General features: G+C 44.9%; 1 protein-coding gene across 1 annotated transcript in view; it reads left to right on the top strand.

The window, feature by feature from the left end:
- Positions 1–19,047, top strand: part of LOC136620282 (P-selectin-like) — a 141,951-nt gene that overhangs the window by 91,317 nt on the left and 31,587 nt on the right. The window contains exons 14-20 of the mRNA XM_066594982.1: positions 343–729; positions 7,489–7,596; positions 8,328–8,513; positions 9,414–9,599; positions 11,304–11,489; positions 13,392–13,577; positions 17,977–18,099. Coding sequence (XP_066451079.1) covers positions 343–729; positions 7,489–7,596; positions 8,328–8,513; positions 9,414–9,599; positions 11,304–11,489; positions 13,392–13,577; positions 17,977–18,099 — 1,362 coding nt within the window. The remainder of the gene's footprint in view (positions 1–342; positions 730–7,488; positions 7,597–8,327; positions 8,514–9,413; positions 9,600–11,303; positions 11,490–13,391; positions 13,578–17,976; positions 18,100–19,047) is intronic.

Genomic DNA, 19,047 nt, shown 5'->3' with positions numbered 1-19,047 from the left:
GGAAGATAGGTCCTGCCCTATCTTTCTCGCACATAGTATTAACAGGCGATAATTCCGCTAGTGAAAATAAAACCATTGAGGTCAATAGTTTTGATTATCGTGACCACATAACGGGACTAAATCATGCCCATCTGGTTAAGTCCCAAGCATTTAAACTGCATTGTGTCTGTGGCAAAAGATGTCAGGTCTGCAGTTTAGGAAATCCACAAACTTGTGTATTACTGATAAGGATTAGAAAAGAATATTAAGATCAGGACGTACAAAGAGTCCTGTAGGTAAGAGTTAACAAACAAATCATGTGAAAGTCAGATTTCTAACACATAATCTCTTGATTTCTTTTAGGGTTCTTGAAGACTGCGCAAGTATCTGGATGGACTTATAATTACACCATCGAGGCGCAGACATGGAATGACTCCTATGATTGGTGTAGAAGACATTTCACTGACATGGTTGCAATTCAAAACAAAGAGGAAATCTCCTATTTAACTCAATATTTACGTAAAGATGGCATTTACTATTGGGTAGGGTTACGAAAAAGAAACGATATTTGGGTTTGGATAGGAACCAACAAATCACTTACAAAAGATGAAGAAAATTGGGCAAAAAATGAGCCAAATAACAAAAAGAGGAACGAAGACTGTGTAGAGATGTACATACAGCGTGACACAGATAATGGGAAATGGAATGATATACGTTGTACTGCCAAAAAAAGGGCACTATGTTATCTAGGTATATGTCAATGCAGTCATTCCTAATCATGTTACCCGTTGGGAAAACCTGGGAAAAATGTGACTTTTAAAGGAACTCCTTTAACTACCCCATCCCTACTGTAAAAGTGACAACGCTTGCTGTTTTTTGGGGAACTCCTGACCAGATCCCATGGAACCCTGGTTAGGAAAAATGGTTATTGTGTTAATGTAAAACTATATGGATAGAAAACAATCCAAAACCTAATAGAACACTATAAAAAGTGGATCCTATGTTGGTGCATATTAAAAGTGACAAGTGAAAAGCCTGTTTAAACGGGCGGATACATTGTTCACTCGTTCAAATGAGAAATCATTCAGAATCATTCAATCTTTTACATTCGCTGTAAAAGTGAATGAGAAGTGCTGAGCGAGCGCTTTTAAGCTGAACGATGAGTGAACGGGTCAATGATGCTTTTTATGCCTGTATAACATGAACGACGAGCAAAAAGCGAACGATTATCTTTTGTTGTTCAGTCGTTTATACTGAACGATTAGTATTCACTGTCGTTCGTTTCACAGATTTTTTGAACGATAATTATTCCATTTAAAGGCACCTCAGGACAGCTCCACTGTGGAAATCTCGCGGTTTTGCCGCAGCGAAAAAACAGAAGATTTCCGCAGGATAAGCACAGCTTCAAATCCCGCAGCACTTAGCATTGGGTTTTGGAGTGGCTTCATCGCATGCTTTTCTGTTGCAGCTGGCTCTGCCATAGAGAGGAGCGAGGCCGCAACAGAAAAAAAAAAGAATTAACATGCTGCATCCCGGAAATTCGTGCCACAGCCGTCTTTGCCACGACGGATTGTCCGCCCTGTGTGGACGAGATTTTTGACAAATCTCGTCCACATGGCTGGCTAATGCCGGGATTAGCGGCCGCAGATGGATTTGCCGCAGCGACATTCCGCTGGGAAATTCTGCGGCAAATCAGCCCTGTGTGAACTCCGCCTTAATGTTCCAAGGCGGTCAAACTTACTCAGTTTTGTTCCTCTGCAGCAACTCTGCATCAGGGCTTTGTCCCACGGGCGCATTGGCGCCCGTGTTACTGCAGGTAGAAGACGGCCGCACTTTAGGACGGACGTCTCTCTGCAGCGCCGGAGGAAAGAACATGTGACCGGCTTCATTGCCAGTCATGTGTTCTTTCTTCAGCGCTGCAGGGAGTCGTCCGTCTTGAAGTACGGCCATCTTCTTCCTGCAGTAAGGCCTCAGTCACACGGGAGCATCGGCGTCTGTGTACAGGTGCCAATGCGCCTGTGTGACTAAGCCCTCACTGTTCCATCAACAAAGAAGACACAGTCACTTCAGAAGCAGCTGCTCACCTCACCAGGAATAGCTCTGCACACCCAGTGAAGCAAAGTAAGAAGCAAGACTGAACATGTGTGACCACCTTGGAACAATTACTGAGGTGGACACGGCATAGAAACAGCAGGCGGTGCTATTCCAACATTATTACTGGAATAATTGGGGATGAAAGAATCTTCTTTAGGTAGTGTAAATAGAAAAAATGCTTATAATAAGCTGGATTTAAGGGTGTATTAACATGAAGTGGCAATTATGTAGATTTTCCATAGATTTTCCATAGCGGGAAATCTGCACCAAAGTCTGTATCCAAACCTCAACAAAAACCACACCATTCACATGGGTTTTGACTAGAGATGAGCGAGTATACTCGGTAAAGGCAATTGCTCGAGCGAGCATTGCCTTTACCGAGTACCTGCCCGCTCGAGATGAAAAGTTCGGGTGCCGGCGGCGGGCAGGGAGCTGCGGGGGAGAGCGGAGCGGAACGGAGGGGAGATCTCTCTCTCCCTCTCTCCCCCCCCCCCGCTCCCTCCTGCTGACAGCCGCTACTCACCGCTCCCCTGCGCCGCCACCCGAACCTTTCATCTCGAGCGGGCAGGTACTCGGTAAAACAAAAGGCAAACTTTGCCACAGGTCCGCAGCAGATTTCACCCTTTCAGATGAATGGGTGAAGTTTGCTGTAGATCCACAGCAAAATCTGCACCAATGATACAGATTTTGATCCAGTGTTTGCTGCAGAGTTTGTTGAGGATTTTGGTGTAGATTTTCTACTATAGAAAACCGACATTAATTCTGCAATGTGTGAACGTACCCTAAACAGTAGTTTTCATAGGACAATTTAAATTATGGTAACTAAATTTAAGTCCCATTAGGAGATTCCAACATAAAATATTTTATCACTTATATAATACATTGCTACACTAATGGATTGCAATGTATTATGCCTGTCAGTGCAGATCTTTTATGTGCCCCCAACTGCCATAAAATCCTTGAACCTCTATCTAACCACTTAGATGCTGCAGTTGTCATTGACCATCGCTTTTTAGTTCTGGGATTAAAGTAATCTTAAATCCTGGCTGTTGTGACATGATGTCAGCTGTATGTTACAGCTGACAGCTGCTAATAGTGTAGGCAAAGCTCTTGTGCCCATGCTGCACATTTATCACACGTCCCGTCCATGCCATAATTGTACTATTCTGTGCAGAAAAGTGTTTAAATTACACACTAGCTTCAAAGCTGAAAACTCTAAGCTGGATCAGAGCTAGGCTAGATGATGTGCTTCTTGGATTGTGTAGCCAAGATTGCATAATGGCAGAATCCACAGGGATCTCCTTTAATCTCACAGGCTGCAGTGCTGAAGAAGCTGAGCTCCGTTCAGTGTGGGAACGGAGCTAGGTAAGTACTATACTGTATATTTTCTTTACCACTAAGTAAAAGGAACAAAGCGAGCATTATTACGGTCTGGGAGCACTAAGGGAACATTACTGCAATTAAAGGGTTACGCAGGTGCTATTATTACCTTTGAAGGGGCACACAAGGAGCAATATTACTTTCTAAGGGGGTATATGGGACACTAATATTTTCAAAGGTCATTATTAGGGCTAAAACCAATGGGCATGATTCAGTCCCATTATGTGGCCATGATAATCACAGCCGCATAACGGGACGAAACAAAACCATTGATTTCAATGGTTTAATTTTCAGTAGCAGTGTTCTTGCCCATTAAAAGTACAGGTGAGAAAAGATAGGACTTGCCCTATCTTTCTCACACATAGTTAACCTTCTGTCAGGTGCAACCGATCTGCCAGGTACAACGTGCACATTTTAGTTTCATCTTCCCACGCTAGGCAGCGTTGGCGACTGTTGCATCTAGTAGCTGTCCCCTTTATATTTGCTGTTTTTACTGTGTTCACCAGTTTCCTCTCGGTCTTTCCCAGGAGAAGTTATTTGAGTTTTGATCTGAACAGTTTCTTAACTTTAATTCATTTTTTTTACATAAGAATGGTATTTGGTATTGACTATCAGATTTACTTACAATTTTCTAATAATTAAAAATTAAAATTAGTTAATTATATTAATTGTTTAATTTGGATTTTTCTTCTTTAAACATCCCTCAAAATGTTGTTGATTAGCTGCAGTGTTACATCCAACCAGGATGTCCTGGATCTTTCACCCGCAGATTTCCCACAACTGCAAACAAATAGTGATAAAACAAAACAGAGCAAAAATATGGGAAACGCTGTTCCTATATAAATAAACATAGGGGAGGAACCTGCCTGAAAGCAGGGTGATCGTCCCGATAAGGATGACCCTGACTGCATGCATCGGCCCCTAGTTGAACCTACGCGGGAAAGGGGAATAATACAAGAAACCAATAATAGGAAAGCAAACAAGCAAAGTACTTAGCTCTGAGATGCACAGGTAACTGAAAGATCCAGGACCAAGCTCTGACTTCTAGCCCAGCCAGAGAGAGACTGAAAAATCAACAGCAACTCAGCTGCATATCAGGTCAAGCTAAATAGCCCTGATAATTACCCACAGATGCGACTGACCACGTCACACCTAATACCAAATCTAGAAACATCTCCAAAACCAGCACCAGACTGTGAGTAACGCAGAAATCCCAGAACTGCCACAACATGCAGCTTGCTTGAAATAACAATTTAGGTTTTAATTATCTTTATTAAAACATGTGCCTGTTAGACACATTGCACCCGAACTGGCAGGCTTTGGCATTGCGCCTGACAGAAGGTACATACATGCGAGAAATATAGAGCAGGACATATCTTTCCACCTTTTTTTCAAACTCGTATGGAATAGCGCAAAGTTTAAAATGTATTTTAAAAAATCCCTCGTTCATGCTCAACTGCGCTCTGTAGCGGCAAGTACAGTTGCGCATACAACCATCTGAGGAAGCCCTTGCTGTCTAGAATGAAAAACAAGGGTAGTAGTACTTTCTGTGTTGCACTCCAGTATATTGTTACCTTCTAGGGAGACTCGGGGAATTATTACTTTCATGAGGGCACACAAGGAGCATTTCTTCTTTTGAGGGGGCACAATGGTGGGTATTATTATTATTATGTGGGAGCACTAACAGGAACACTATAAGGGTACATTAATATGTAGCAGAAATGCTGTGGAAATTTTCACATCAAAATACACAGCATTCTCACATCAAAAGCAGAGTTCAAATCAGTAGCCTCTCACCCCCCAATCAGCAGCCCCTCACTGCAGCGCACAGAGCACCACTCACCCAGCAACTGCTACTAAGCATTGCCAGTCAGGTGATGAAGTGGGTGCATCACCTGATAAATGACCGCAGCGCTTAGTAGTGGTTGCCAGGTGAGGGCCTCTCTGTGCGCTGCAGTGAGGGGCTGCTGATTGCAAGATGAGATAAGCAGCAGCCCAAAAACAGCCGCGGATCCGTAGTTGATTTTGACTCTATTTTTGATGCAGAAATGCTGTGGAAAATCTGCAGCATTTCCGCTAAGTGTGAAAATACCCTTTCTCTTTGGCACTGAGAAAGTCACAACTACGCTCATGGGTTTCTGTGTGGTGCACTTAACTTTTTGTTAACCCTTTGTTTTTAAGGGTGGTGTCTGTGTGACACTATTTTTAGTCCTTCAAGGGGAATTTAAGATGTGACCATTCGATCGCCAGCATAGTACACTGCATTACTTCTGTATTGTAATGTACGATGTGTGATATAAGGATTGATGGAGTATCAACCAGCTGCCCATCAGCTGCCATTCAGGATACTGGGAAAGTTGAACTGACATCCTCAACCCTTGTCTCACCCTCCCTCACAACTGCCAGGCCTTTGATGACCATGTGTCCTTAGGAAGGTCTTTGTTTGTATGGCCATAAAGTTAAGGCAGTGACAGGGGGATGTTAATTCCCACAGACTTCCTGGCTCCAAGAGTTTTACTAAGGGAAAATCTCTTAATAAGGATTATTAGTTTGTATGAAGGTCCTAGCCCGATATGGATTATATTTTTGGAATCAGGCGGGCCAGCTAAGTGAAACTCATCTATACATGTTGTGGTATGAGCCCATATCACCCTCAAACAGTGTATCTGCATGCCTGGTTATGATTTACGTGTCATGCTGGATATCACTGAATAGATAAACTCATGAACAGAAATATGCCAGGCATATATTCCCGATGAGGAGATATGGCCAAAATAGGGAATTATGGTTTTACAGAGGTTGTACACATCTAACCCACCGTTCTCTAAATGACCTCAGAGGGGGCAGGGGTAGCTGTGTTCTGGGGAATCCTTTATATCTCGGAGCTCAACGAGCCCCTATTATCAAACTTTGGAGATACGCTATGGTGTAACGCTTTCCGTTTGCGTCAGTGACTCCGCTCGAACAGAACCTTGGGCCGAATATCCCAAATCTGAAATATTTCTTTATTTTCTCCTTGTTTTATTTTAAATACGGTCTGTTGTGTATGCATGTAAACTTTACCTCCATTGTAAAACTGTTTTCTGTATATTGTTGTATACTTATAAATATTTAGCAGTGCTAGTTTTTTTTAGAATAAATCTGCAATTTATTAGTCAAGCCTTGTCCGATTTAAAACAAACCATAACTCCGAAGATTGTGTTCATTATCCCTAGTCCGGGTTCCAGCTTCCCTGTGATAAAAGCTGGTGGTCGTAGCAAGTGCCTGTGGGTATTGTAGAGTGCTGAAGATGTTAGACCAACCAGGGGATGATTTGAGCTTTCATTCTGCATGCGTGCAGGAGCCTGGGAAAGTTGGGTACAAATCTGCCTGTATTGTAATGACTCCACGCTGCAACCCTGCTAGAGTGATCAATAGAGGCTCTGCCATGACAATTGGTAGTGTCCAGAGCATTCGAAATAGAAGATCCATAACAAATTGTCCATAAAGGGGCGGGATCAGTCAGGGTCCTCCCTCTCTCTCCCTGACACTATGTTTATACTATCAGCCTCTCAGACTCTGTCAGAGGCAGGATCTGATAGGCTGAGCTACATAGGAGACATAAAAGTATTTGTCAGGCTTCCTGCTGCCATTGAAACCCATCAACATCCCGCGATCACAATGTGGGCTGCCAATGGGTGACAGGGAAATCCTCCTCCCTCTGTACCTACTTACATGCCATGATTGCTATTGATTGCTGCATGAAAGGAGTTAAATGGTTGAAAGCAGAATTTTCTTCATTTCTGGCCATGACAGTAGGATTCCAGATGTCATCAGACAACTGGGACGCAATTCTTACTGACACTGGAAACCCATGTCGGCTTAAATCTGCACCACTATAAAAAGGTGTTTGTGCAGATTTAAAGCCCCTTATTGACTGACATAAAAAGGCATATGGATGATTACTAAGGAGTTAAGATACCCGCATAAAAGTAATTACATTTCAGAAAATTCTAATACACTACATTTAGCTTTTATTATTGCATTTCTTTACAGTCAGCTGCAATGAGTCTTCTTGCAACAAACATGGAGATTGTATGGAAACAGTGGAAAATTACACCTGTAAATGTTGGCCGGGTTTCTATGGAGCAAACTGTGAAAATGGTAATAAACAAATGACATTTGGGCATCATCGTTAAATCTTCTTTCTCATTTTTACCGGGCTAATAACTCTTAAAATCTTTCAAGCAGGTCAAAGCTAAATGCTATGGAGATAACATTTCTTTCATTCCTATTGAGTTTACATTTGTAATGTATATTGTAGCCGGAATGCAAACTGAACATGTAAAACTAAAAAAACTTCTGAGGCTAAAAGACTTTCATAACAAACGGGTTGTAAAGGTGCATTTACGCAGAAAGATGATCGCTCAAACGACAGTTTGTGTGACAGTTTTGAGCGATCATCTTTGCATAACTCTTAAGTAGCTAATTAGCTACATAAATCTAACAACTCCATCTTCTTGTCATGTTGTGCGCATGTGAAGATCAGATTATCATTTAAATAATTGAAGAAATTCTGCGGGGAAGATGACTGGTAATCCCAAACTATGATCATATCATCAATGTATCTTCCATACCACACGACATTGTCCAAAAAAATGTTACGAGAATTGTACAAAAAACGATCCTCCCACCATGCCCTATATAGATTTGCCAGAGAAGGGGGAAAAGCCGAGCCCATGGGGCTTCTGCATAACTGTAAAAGGTTTTGCTCAGGTGTGGGCAAATACGCGTACGCTTGTGTGAAGGGGCCTAACAGATTTGCACATGTACAGCAGTTTATGAGATCTTTGTATCTTAGCCATGTAAAAATTATAAATTCTTCTTGTTTCCAGCTATGTCTTGCTCGGCTTTAGACGATCCATCACATGGCCAGATGAACTGTTCCCATGTATTTGAAGAATACAGGTTTGAGTCCATTTGCAAGTTCACCTGCGAAGAGGGATTTCAGTTAAGAGGATCAAACTCTCTACTGTGCCAACATTCAGGAGAATGGTCAGAACCCATCCCTAAATGTACCGGTAATTTAACTCGAGAGTTAATAAGTTCAGTTTTATACAGTAGATTGCTCTATGTAGTCATACTAAGAAGAGAGCCTAGACATATACTTGAGGATATTATTATTTTATGTTGATTTTGCACTTGTCTTGTAAAACGGTAAGATAAAATTAGGGTAATGGAATAATATGGTCAATAAGGTACCGAAGCAGTATGGAAGGGCCTTTGTAGCAGCAGGTATGGGTATCTAGTATGGTTGTCTGTGACCAAATATAGTATTAGAAGAAAGAGAGCAGAGTGACAATATAGCTAATCCCATAAGAAGGGATGGAGATTTAAAGCTATGATTGGGGTAAAAGTCCAATAGGATTATACAGTTTTAAATGTGTAATCAGAGTTTTTAAAATTGATGGCCTATCCCCTAACTTGAAGTGAACTAAGGGTGCTTTCACATTTCTGCTGGAGATTTCGCTTTCCTGCTGTGTTCAGGGCACAGTTGCACATGAACGAGTTTTTTTCTTCTTCTCGGGCTGTTCAAACTTAGCACAGGAGTTTGAAAAAAACTGTAGGAAGTTAGGCCTGACCCTATCTTTCCCGCATGTAGTTGACCCTAAGTGCGGAAAATATAGGGCAAGTCCAATCTTTTCTCGCCTGTACTATTAATGGGTGAGAATACGGCTACTGAACACAAAACCATTGAAATCGATGGTTTTGTTTTGCCCCGTTATGTGGCCCTCATAATCACGGACGCATAACAAGACAAAAACATTCCCATGTGAAGAAGCCCTTGGACTACCAATATATAGTATGCACAGTGTGCATCAGGTAGTCAGAGAAGTGGTGTGGCCATCATTATTTGTCCAGGTCCGAAGGTCCCTTTAAGATATTTTGGGAATTCTAAAGTTTCAATATTTTGGTTCCAGCTGTTCCTTGTATAGCCCTGCAGAGTCCTGAACATGGTGAAGTTAATTGTTCTCATGCATTCGGAGAGTACAGATATAAATCCATTTGCAACATCACTTGTGATCAGGGATTTGAATTAGAAGGATCACCATCATTATTTTGTCAGAACACAGGAGAATGGTCTGAATCTACACCCTCCTGCTTAGGTAAGTGCAGTGTCCTGTAGGGTGACTCTGAACACAGGGCATACGTTGAGGAGCTGGAAGGGTAGAGTGGACACTTGTCATGGTTGCACTTACCAGGCTCCCTCCCGGAGGGACACACGTAGCCAGAGCAGCGCTGGGCCTCTTCCGGACAGCCCTAGGAGAGGGATGGCCGATAAACATAAGAACAGGAGATAAGGTTGTCACGGGTGACGCTACTATTCCATTATCCACCGTAATGACCCTCAGCGGTTAATAAAGGAGCCGCAGACTGCGTAACGTACCTTAATAAAGAGGCTAAACTTTACTACACATTATACTTTTATCGTAGGGATTTATATATGTCAAGAACATAAAAAACACAGCATAACCACAGCGTTAAGCTTACAATAACGGCAGATTATGATGGGTGGACAGCCATGATTTCCCTGAGAGCCTCAGGCAGCCGTCTAGATGGAAGAAGAATAGAACATGCAGCGATTTTTCTCCCCTACACTGACTATTGGTTCATGTCAAAAATCGTCCATGTGTATAGCTTCTTGGGCTATAATGGGCCATGTGCTGTCCGTAAAATACATCAACAGCACACAATGAAAACCACTTGTGAACAAAACCTCGCCCACACAGCACCAAAAGGCCCCCATTTTTTCTGCCTTTACTTGCAAAATCATGTGGCGATTACCAACTAAGGGTGACCAGGGCTTAAGCCTCAGGAGGATTTTGTTGTGTGGAAATGCAACCTATAACCCTCTTTAAAAGATTGCACAGCTGGTGCTTAAAGGGGTTTTGTCATGTAAAAAAAATTATCTAAACTTACCTATTCGTTCCCTGTCTGTCTCCTTATCACATCTTCTCCTGGTTGAGCTTCTCCAGTGCCCCAGGTCAGCTCACTGCAGGGTGGGACCAGCTTGTTATGAGGGCTGCTTATCTCAAATTCCTTCCGGCTGGGTCAGTGAAGGTCACATCCCTGTGCTGTAGCTTCACTGCCTAGGAAGGAATTGTAATCTATTTCAGAGATAGCTCTCTTGAAAAATCTCTGAAGAAGATAGGCAGTCCCCCTGCTGGCCTGTGAGCTGTGACTTAACGTTCATTGGTTGGCAGGCAGAAGAAGGTAAAAGACTGCCAACCAGATGTACCTAACCTCACAGGAAGGAGAGGAATCAGGCAGCTGGAGGTGAAGTGACCCCCCCGGACTGCAGGAGACAGGAGAAGATAGGGGAGGTGAAGATCTAGTAAGTTGACTGATGGGGGAGGAATAGATAAGTATAGAATTTTTCTTTTTTAGTGACAGAACCCCTTTAATTGCACTAATCTGCTAATAAGGCTTAGTTTACACTGTGGCAAAAGCCACACATATTTCTGACAAATTACTGCAGTTTTGCCATGTGGTTATTGGCAAAAACCACAGCAGTGGTTGGCCTCTCAGCACACTAGACACATGAGCATAGCCTCAAAGTTCTGGCCTGAAGAGGGGACCCAGCCTTTTTCCCCTCTCATCGTTGGAATGTGTTTGCACAGTGCAGTTTTCTGTTTTACACATTCCAGAAAATATTATGTATTACACCGTTCAATATATTTTAAAAATTCCAAATTTTTATTATTTTTACTTTTTGCCTGTTCACAGATTTTACTTTGTATCACATATTAGTGATTTAGCATTTTTTTGGTTTTGGTTGGGACTCGTTAATAATACTCCATCTTCTGCAGCTGTGTCTTGTAGGTCTCTGCAGAGTCCATCACACGGAAACATGATCTGCTCTGACACATTTGGAACATTCCAGTATAACTCTGTTTGCAACTTTAGTTGTGACGAAGGATTTGAACTGACAGGAACAAAGTCGCTAACCTGCCAGAACAAAGGAGAATGGTCTGAATCCATCCCTACATGCAAAGGTTCAGTATTAGTACCAAGACATCCAACTGGTCAGCTCTAAACTTGCCCAATGTTCTTTAGGGCTCAGTCACATGGGCACATCGGCACCCATACACCAGCGCCGATGCGCCCGTGTGACTGACAGTTAGAAGACGGCCATACCTAAAGATGGATGTTTCCCTGCAGCGCTGATAAAAGAACATGACCAGCAATGAAGCCGGTCACATGTTCTTTCCTCCGGCGCTGCAGAGAGACATCCGTCTTCAGGTACGGCCGTCTGCTATCTGCAGTAACACGGGCGCCGGTGCGCCCGTGTGACTGAGCCCTTAGTCTGCTTACTGTTGTGCGTGCATAATGCACGCTTCCAAAAAAAACATGGGTTCCTATAAAAGTGTTCAAATGCTCAGAATCTGAAGTGCAAAGCAGCGCACACATTAAAAAGATAGGACATAGGTGCGCATTTTGCAGGAGTTTCCATTGATTCCTATGGGAGCAGGAGTTAATGGAAACTCCTGCGCTGCCAATAGCTTCCCCGCTGCTTACAGCAGGGCATATAAGAGGTGCTTCTGGCCAGAAACACCTTGTAAATGTCCTGCTGTTAATCCCTCAGTCACCGTGGGGAGGAGAGGACTCCCAGAGGGTTCCGTTAATCCCCGCGGGAGTCCCCTCATCACTGAACACTATAACAGCACTGTCACAGTGTTCAGTGATGAGAGGACTGCAGCGGGGATAAAAGAATCCCCTGCCGCAGGTGTCACAGTGTTTAGTGATAAGTGGACTGCAGTGGGAACAAAAGAATCCTCTGCTGCAGCTGTCACAGAGGAGCCGATGCTATCCCATTGAAATCAATGGGATGAAGGCAACCCCGGCAGTGATGATTTTCGAGGAAGGGGGGGGGGGGTGCTTGAAATATAAGCCCTATCCCGAAAATAATCCCTAGCTGTCGGAAAAAAAAGTTACCTCAACTACAAGTGCTTTCCGTTTCTTCTCCCCGTCCCTGGCAGTCTTTTTCTGTATTCTGGTGGCCGGGGATTGAAAAATCCCCTCATCCAGAAAGCGCTACCTCTGATTGGCTGAACACTGTGACCAATCAGAGGCAACACAAAGATTCTTCTCAAAGCGAAGTACTGTGGTTACTATCATTTATATCTTATTTTCTGTTGTTTTCTCCCATCCCATGTAGGGTCTGCTTGTGACCCATCTGCACTTAAGCAGGTCCCTTCCCTGGGTAAGGGTCTATAGGGACGGTGTTTACCTTGTGTCTGTTTTCTTTATTGTTGACCACAGTATTGTGTTCAGTTGCAGTCTGTTTGTTCACAACCCGTGTGTATTTCAGGGTTACGGATCCAGCGCGTCCAGTTTGGACATGACATTTCGATTGGTGATCGTAACAAGGGGCAACTGAAATAAACTACATTGTCAAATATCATAAGACATACTTATGTTAAATGAATGCATTTTTAAAAATTTCTATACTTATATACAGAAGTTAACTACAGGGGATGTCTGTTGTGACCTATTCTCATAATAGATCATCAATAGTTAATCTGCGGGGGTCCGCCACTCAGGATTCATGCTAATCAGCTGTTCGCTGGGCCCAGAATTCAATGTGAGCTGTGTCTGTAATTCCAACCTGGACCATTGCAACATCGAAAGAGCGATCCGCTTCTGGCTCTGACTACAATGACTGTGGACCCAGTGAACAGCTGATCGGCAGGGATCTCAAGCGACAGACCCCTGCCAATCAACTATTGATGACCTAGCCTGATATCCTTAAAAAGCAAGTGTATATCAAACACTTCATTCCATTATTATGATTCAGTTTTATAATTTTCTGTTGTAAACATTTCAGAAAATGTTATGTGTTACATCGTTCAATATATTTTTAAAAATCCAATGTTTTTTTTATTTTTTGGTTCCAGCTGTTCCTTGTAAGACCCTGCAGAGTCCAGAAAACGGTAAAGTAAATTGCAGTGATGAATTCGGAGAGTACAGGTATAAATCCATTTGCAATGTTACTTGTGAAGAGGGATTTGAATTACAAGGATCTCCATCATTTTTATGCCAGAATACAGGAGAATGGTCGGAATCTATATCCGCATGCGTAGGTAAATACCTTGTAACAGGGCAGTAATGGAGGTTTTACTGAGAGGGCGTATTGTAAAACTTTTCCAGTGATAAAAGGCAAGTGAATATAAAAGCCTAAATTTCTAAATCCTACAATTTGTTTTTTTATTACAAGGATCCGTTTTCTTAACCCTTTCCAATCCAATTTGTATCCTGGTTTTCCTAGGGGGCTTACTCTTTTTCTGCCGTTATACAATGGCATTATATGCTGGCTAAAGCCAGTACTGCATTACGTGACACGTTGGATAGGCTCCGACAGGAGAGAGGCTGGCAATATACAGTAAGAGAACCCCGACGGACGTCTTCCAACATCGGAGCTGTACAGACGTAAATCAGAATGTCTTTAGACGTCAGACAATGGATTGGAAAGGGTTAAACTTAAAGGGGTGGTCTCGCGAAACCAAGTGGGGTTATACACTTCCGTATGGCCATATTAATGCACTTTGTAATGTACATTGTGCATTAAATATGAGCCATACAGAAGTTATTCCACTTACCTGCTCCGTTGCTAGCGTCCTCGTCTCCATGGTTCCGTCTAAATTCGCTGGCAGCTTGCTTTTTTAGACGCGCTTGCGCAGTCCGGTCTTCTCCATTCAGCACGAGCCGCTTCAGTGTGCTCCCCGCTACAGCTCTTCTGCGCATGCGCAGACGAGCTGTCACTGCTCGGGAGCGCGCTGAAGCAGCCATTCTGCACCATCCTCTGTTAGAGGAAGGTGCAGAAACTGGAGCTGCCCAGCGGAGAAGCCCAGCCCAGCCCAGCAGCCCCGAGAAGCCTCCCAGGTAAGTGATGGGTCGGGGGGGGGCTGCCGCTGCGCCGGGGGGGGGGCTGTCGCTGCGCCGGGCTGCGCCGGGGGGGCTGTCGCTAGGCCGGGGGGGGGCTGTCGCTGCGCCGGGGGGGGCTGTCGCTAGGCCGGGGGGGGCTGTCGCTGCGCCGGGCTGCGCCGGGGGGGCTGTCGCTAGGCCGGGGGGGCTGTCGCTAGGCCGGGGGGGCTGCCGCTGCGCCGGGGGGGCTGTCGCTGCGCCGGGGGGGCTGTCGCTAGGCCGGGGGGGCTGTCGCTAGGCCGGGGGGGGCTGCCGCTGCGCCGGGGGGGCTGTCGCTGCGCCGGGGGGGCTGTCGCTAGGCCGGGGGGGCTGTCGCTAGGCCGGGGGGGGCTGTCGCTGCGCCGGGGGGGCTGTCGCTGCGCCGGGGGGGCTGTCGCTAGGCCGGGGGGGGCTGTCGCTGCGCCGGGCTGCGCCGGGGGGGCTGTCGCTAGGCCGGGGGGGCTGTCGCTAGGCCGGGGGGGGCTGTCGCTGCGCCGGGCTGCGCCAGGGGGGCTGTCGCTGCGATGGGGGGGCTGTCGCTAGGCCGGGGGGGCTGTCGCTAGGCCGGGGGGGGGCTGTCGCTGCGCCGGGGGGGGCTGCCGCTAGGCCGGGGGGGCTGTCGCTAGGCCGGGGGGGGCTGTCGCTGAGCCGGGGGGGGCTACCGCTAGGCCGGGGGAACTAGCGCTGGGCTCCGGAACCTAGCGCTGGGCTCCGGGGCCTTCACCTGGGTTGAGGGTCTAGCGCTGGGGAGCCGGGGGCTAGCGCCGCTTACCTGCTGCCTGGCGGTGGGCGTCTGGTCGGCGGCTGCGGGGCGTCCGGTTGCCATGGAGACACAGCTGGCGGCGTCTCGGGAGCGCGCACGTCGGGCTGCAGCGAGCGACGGGGAAAGAGCCGGCGGCCATCTTGAGGAAACTTTTATAAGTTGCTGAAACGCTGGAACGGTAAGTACGAACCAGCTAGAAATGTCATTTACAGGGGGGCTTAGTAATGTGTGTTTAATGGGGGGGACTGGGCAAAAAAAAAATTAACTGCTTCCTCGAGACATCTCCTTTAATTAGTAGCACCACAAATGGAGAAAGAAATGCAATTGCAGCTACCATGTTTGTATGTATTTGTTTACTCATTCCATAGACTCATAGACTGGTAGAGTTGGAAGGGGCCTCCAGTGTCATCAGGTCCAACCCCCTGCTTAATGTAGAGTCACTAAATAATCCCAAACAGATGTCTATCCAGCTTTTGTTTGAACACTTCCATTGAAGGAGAACTCACCATCCATTATTTATTACATGATATTACCTATTGCACATGCACTATTCAAATGGAAGTAATAACATGAATGAAAAAAATTACACTATTTTTCCCAAACTGCATGCACAGACTTGTCCAACTTTTAAAGAGGTTGGCCACTCTATGTATATACAGTACAGCAGACTGGGTAATGGAGATATCGGAAACTTACTAATGTACAGTGTTCAAAAGTCCTACACCCTTTTCTTTCTTATCGTGACTTGTAGGAAAGCTAACTTATAATAAATAGGTGGTGCAGCCGAGGCATAGTAACTTTTCCCATTTGCATACCAAATTTCCAAGAGAAACATTGCATGTTCTTTCAAGTCTTCTCTGTTACGGCACTCTGACCCCCCTGAGCGCCAGGTGGGGTGCCCTGAACTTCCCGCACCCCACTGTTCCTGCCTACTTGCCTCGACCCTGGCTAACCCCAGGCGGACAACTGGATGGCGGTCCCTATCCTGGCTAGGGACCTGATGACTACAAGGATACCACTAACTAACGGGGGACAGAGTGCCGACAGAAAAGGCAGATGGAATGGCCAAACAGGAACAGACTGAGCTAAAGGCAAACTAGAAGGAGACTGACTAGCAAGCTAGGGAACTGACTGAGCAGAACTGCAGACAGGACTGACTAGTAGCTGACAGAACCAATAACTGGCAGTGAGCTTAGGTCACTGCCAGCCTTATAAACGAAAGACTCCACCCAGGGGTGGAGAGTGGGAGGAGCCAACCCCCCCCCCACTCAAGCACAAGAGAGAGGAAGGGACCCGCCCACGCCACCGCACACCGGCCGCCCCACGTCGCCGGGAGAGCCCAGATGTCACAGCTTCAGGGCGCCGGACCCGACGCCGGAGCGGCGCGCGCTGACCGCGGGACCCCGCGCCACACTGCATGATAACATTCTCACACCTTGAACGTGGTCTCTACAGGGAGAAAATACGGCCCTTGCGACTTGGATTGAAACAAACTTGTATTTCTTCATTCTGAGAGCCATAACTTAGCTCTAAGTTAGCTGTAAGAGGGCTTTTAGTTGTGGGAAGGATTGTATTTTTCAATGGCACCTCCTGTTCTTACCCCATGTCCTGTAAATAGTCTACTCTCCAAAAGTTGGAAATATATTCTATGATTATCAGGTCTTGTTTAGTCATTGTACATGAAGAAATCGGTTCTTAATTTTAGACCATAGCCTGTGCATGACGTCTTCTACAATGCTGATGAATTTGCATACTCTGTCCCCCCTTTTTATCTTGGTACCAGTGCTCTCCTAAGTGTTTTTATTAGCAAGAGACTACATAAGGGCTATTACCTACTTGTTTCTCAGTCTGCTTTTTTGAAAGCACAAGGACAAGTGAGGTTATGAGACCTGTTAATACGGCTCGGTGCTGCATGGTGGCTAGTTTTGTTGTGGTCCCATGCATACGGAGTGGTGTGACCCAGAGCTGTAGGGGTTTCAGCTTGAGAGCAATGGTGTTGTTGGGCTACTGGGTTGTTCCCCTTATCCGTGCTGTATTGCGACACTGGTGCGATGGTGGCTGCTCTCTAGTGCTGCACCTGGCTGTGTAGGGACCCAGTAAAGAGAGTCACCATGAAGTTACTGTTTGCTACATCTGTGCATTTAATTATCCAAAAAAATGCTGGTTGACTGCCATTTGCATTTTCATTCTCTATAAAGGTTGGGAGGGGTATCATCTCTCCTTAAGGAGAGCAACTAGAAGGTGTGTGAAGACAACCAGGAGATGATTGAGGAGACTTATAAGGCCATGCATGCTCCTCTGGGCAATATATGCAAATAAGGGAGATGGAACAATACCTTTGGAGCGCCACCTATTGGATGGCAGCATTCCTGCAAATCAATGTCAGAACATTTAAACAAGTCTTTGATATACATTCTCCATAAACTAATGCAAATATCTTCCTTTTATTCTTTTTGTATATTTTCTTTTCGTAATGTTTACTGATTGATCAAAGTGTCTTTATAAATTCAGTATTTATTAGGGCTCTCTGAATCTAGACAAAGTATAGTCTTCTTTAGGTAATGATTGACTCACCCTAATATGTTTTCTATCTGACCATGCTAGTTACCCTTCCCATCCTTCCTTTCCCTGTATTCCTTCTGGTTCCCTATCCAACCATCCATTTTTTCTCATTGAGTAGTCATGAGTCTGAAGCGTAATAATCTACCAATAAGCTAGTTTTTGGGGGCTTGGTATTAGTGATTTTGTAAAAGCCTATCACCATATTTGTGATTTCTATTTGTGGCATTAAAAACTCTTTTTTTTTCTCTTTTCAGCCGAGGAGGTTCACCCCGAAAGGCAAAAACAGGCTCACACAGGGGCGTATGTTCTTACAAGTTTAGGTCTGATGCTTGCTGGGATGTTAACAGCATATGCAATAAAGTACTATCGGAAGAAAAGTGAGTAGGTTTTGTAACCTCTTACGACCGCAGCTAGTTTTGACCTTATGGACACAGCTCTATTTTTCAAATCTGACATATAATGCTTCACTCATCCAAGTTACTCCGAGTTAGTCTTTTATGACACATTGTACTTTACTTTAGTGGCATTTTTTTATTCTGCTGTCTATATATATCTAAGGGGGCAGCCATCTTTCCTGAGCTACATTTAACAGCATTTAGAGATATGCTTTGCAGCAGCTTCATGGGCCATTCACACAGTGGACAGGAGGGGACCCATTTACTTGTATGGGAGACTAGACATGCTCTGTGAGTTGTGCAGGGGTCATTGTGGAGGAGGTGGAGGCAGCTGATCACTTATTGTGAATGGTGGATCCTGTGTTATCTATATGTAGTTGTTTTTTGTCAGTGTAATCCTGCCTGTGATATTAGTGACATGACACTGCGGCAAAGCTTTATCTACAAATCAGGAAGCATCAGCTTATTATTATGCTCTGTTGCCAGTGGGAAAATGCAGGATTTAAGGATTTTTTAAGAATATAGATTGTGTGACAGAAATTGAAAATAAAAAAAATTAACAAAAATTCTTAAACAATATGTTTAGCACAAAAATATGATTTATGTAATAGGTCAATTTCTGATTGACATGCACTTGAAGGAGGTTTCTGAAATAAATTTTTTTTTGCTGCGCATGTTAACAAATAATAGAACCACCTATACTCACCCATCTCAGGACCCTGCAACTACAGTGCTACATCTTTATTCACCCCACCGCATTGTGTTTACAGACTGTACATCACAAGCTTCTGCAGCCAATCGCAAACCTCAAAGGTTGACTGTTGATGGCTGATGTGCTCATTGGCTGTAGCAGCCTGTAAAGCTTATAAACCGACCTGGTGGGGTGAACACAGAGACAACCCTGCAGTTACAAGGATGGGTGAGTATAAG

This window comes from Eleutherodactylus coqui, chromosome 3, assembly GCF_035609145.1.
Source record: "Eleutherodactylus coqui strain aEleCoq1 chromosome 3, aEleCoq1.hap1, whole genome shotgun sequence".
Lineage (NCBI taxonomy): Eukaryota > Metazoa > Chordata > Amphibia > Anura > Eleutherodactylidae > Eleutherodactylus > Eleutherodactylus coqui.
The sequence above is the reverse complement of the archived record's forward strand: the minus strand, read 5'-3'. Positions and strand labels throughout refer to the sequence as shown.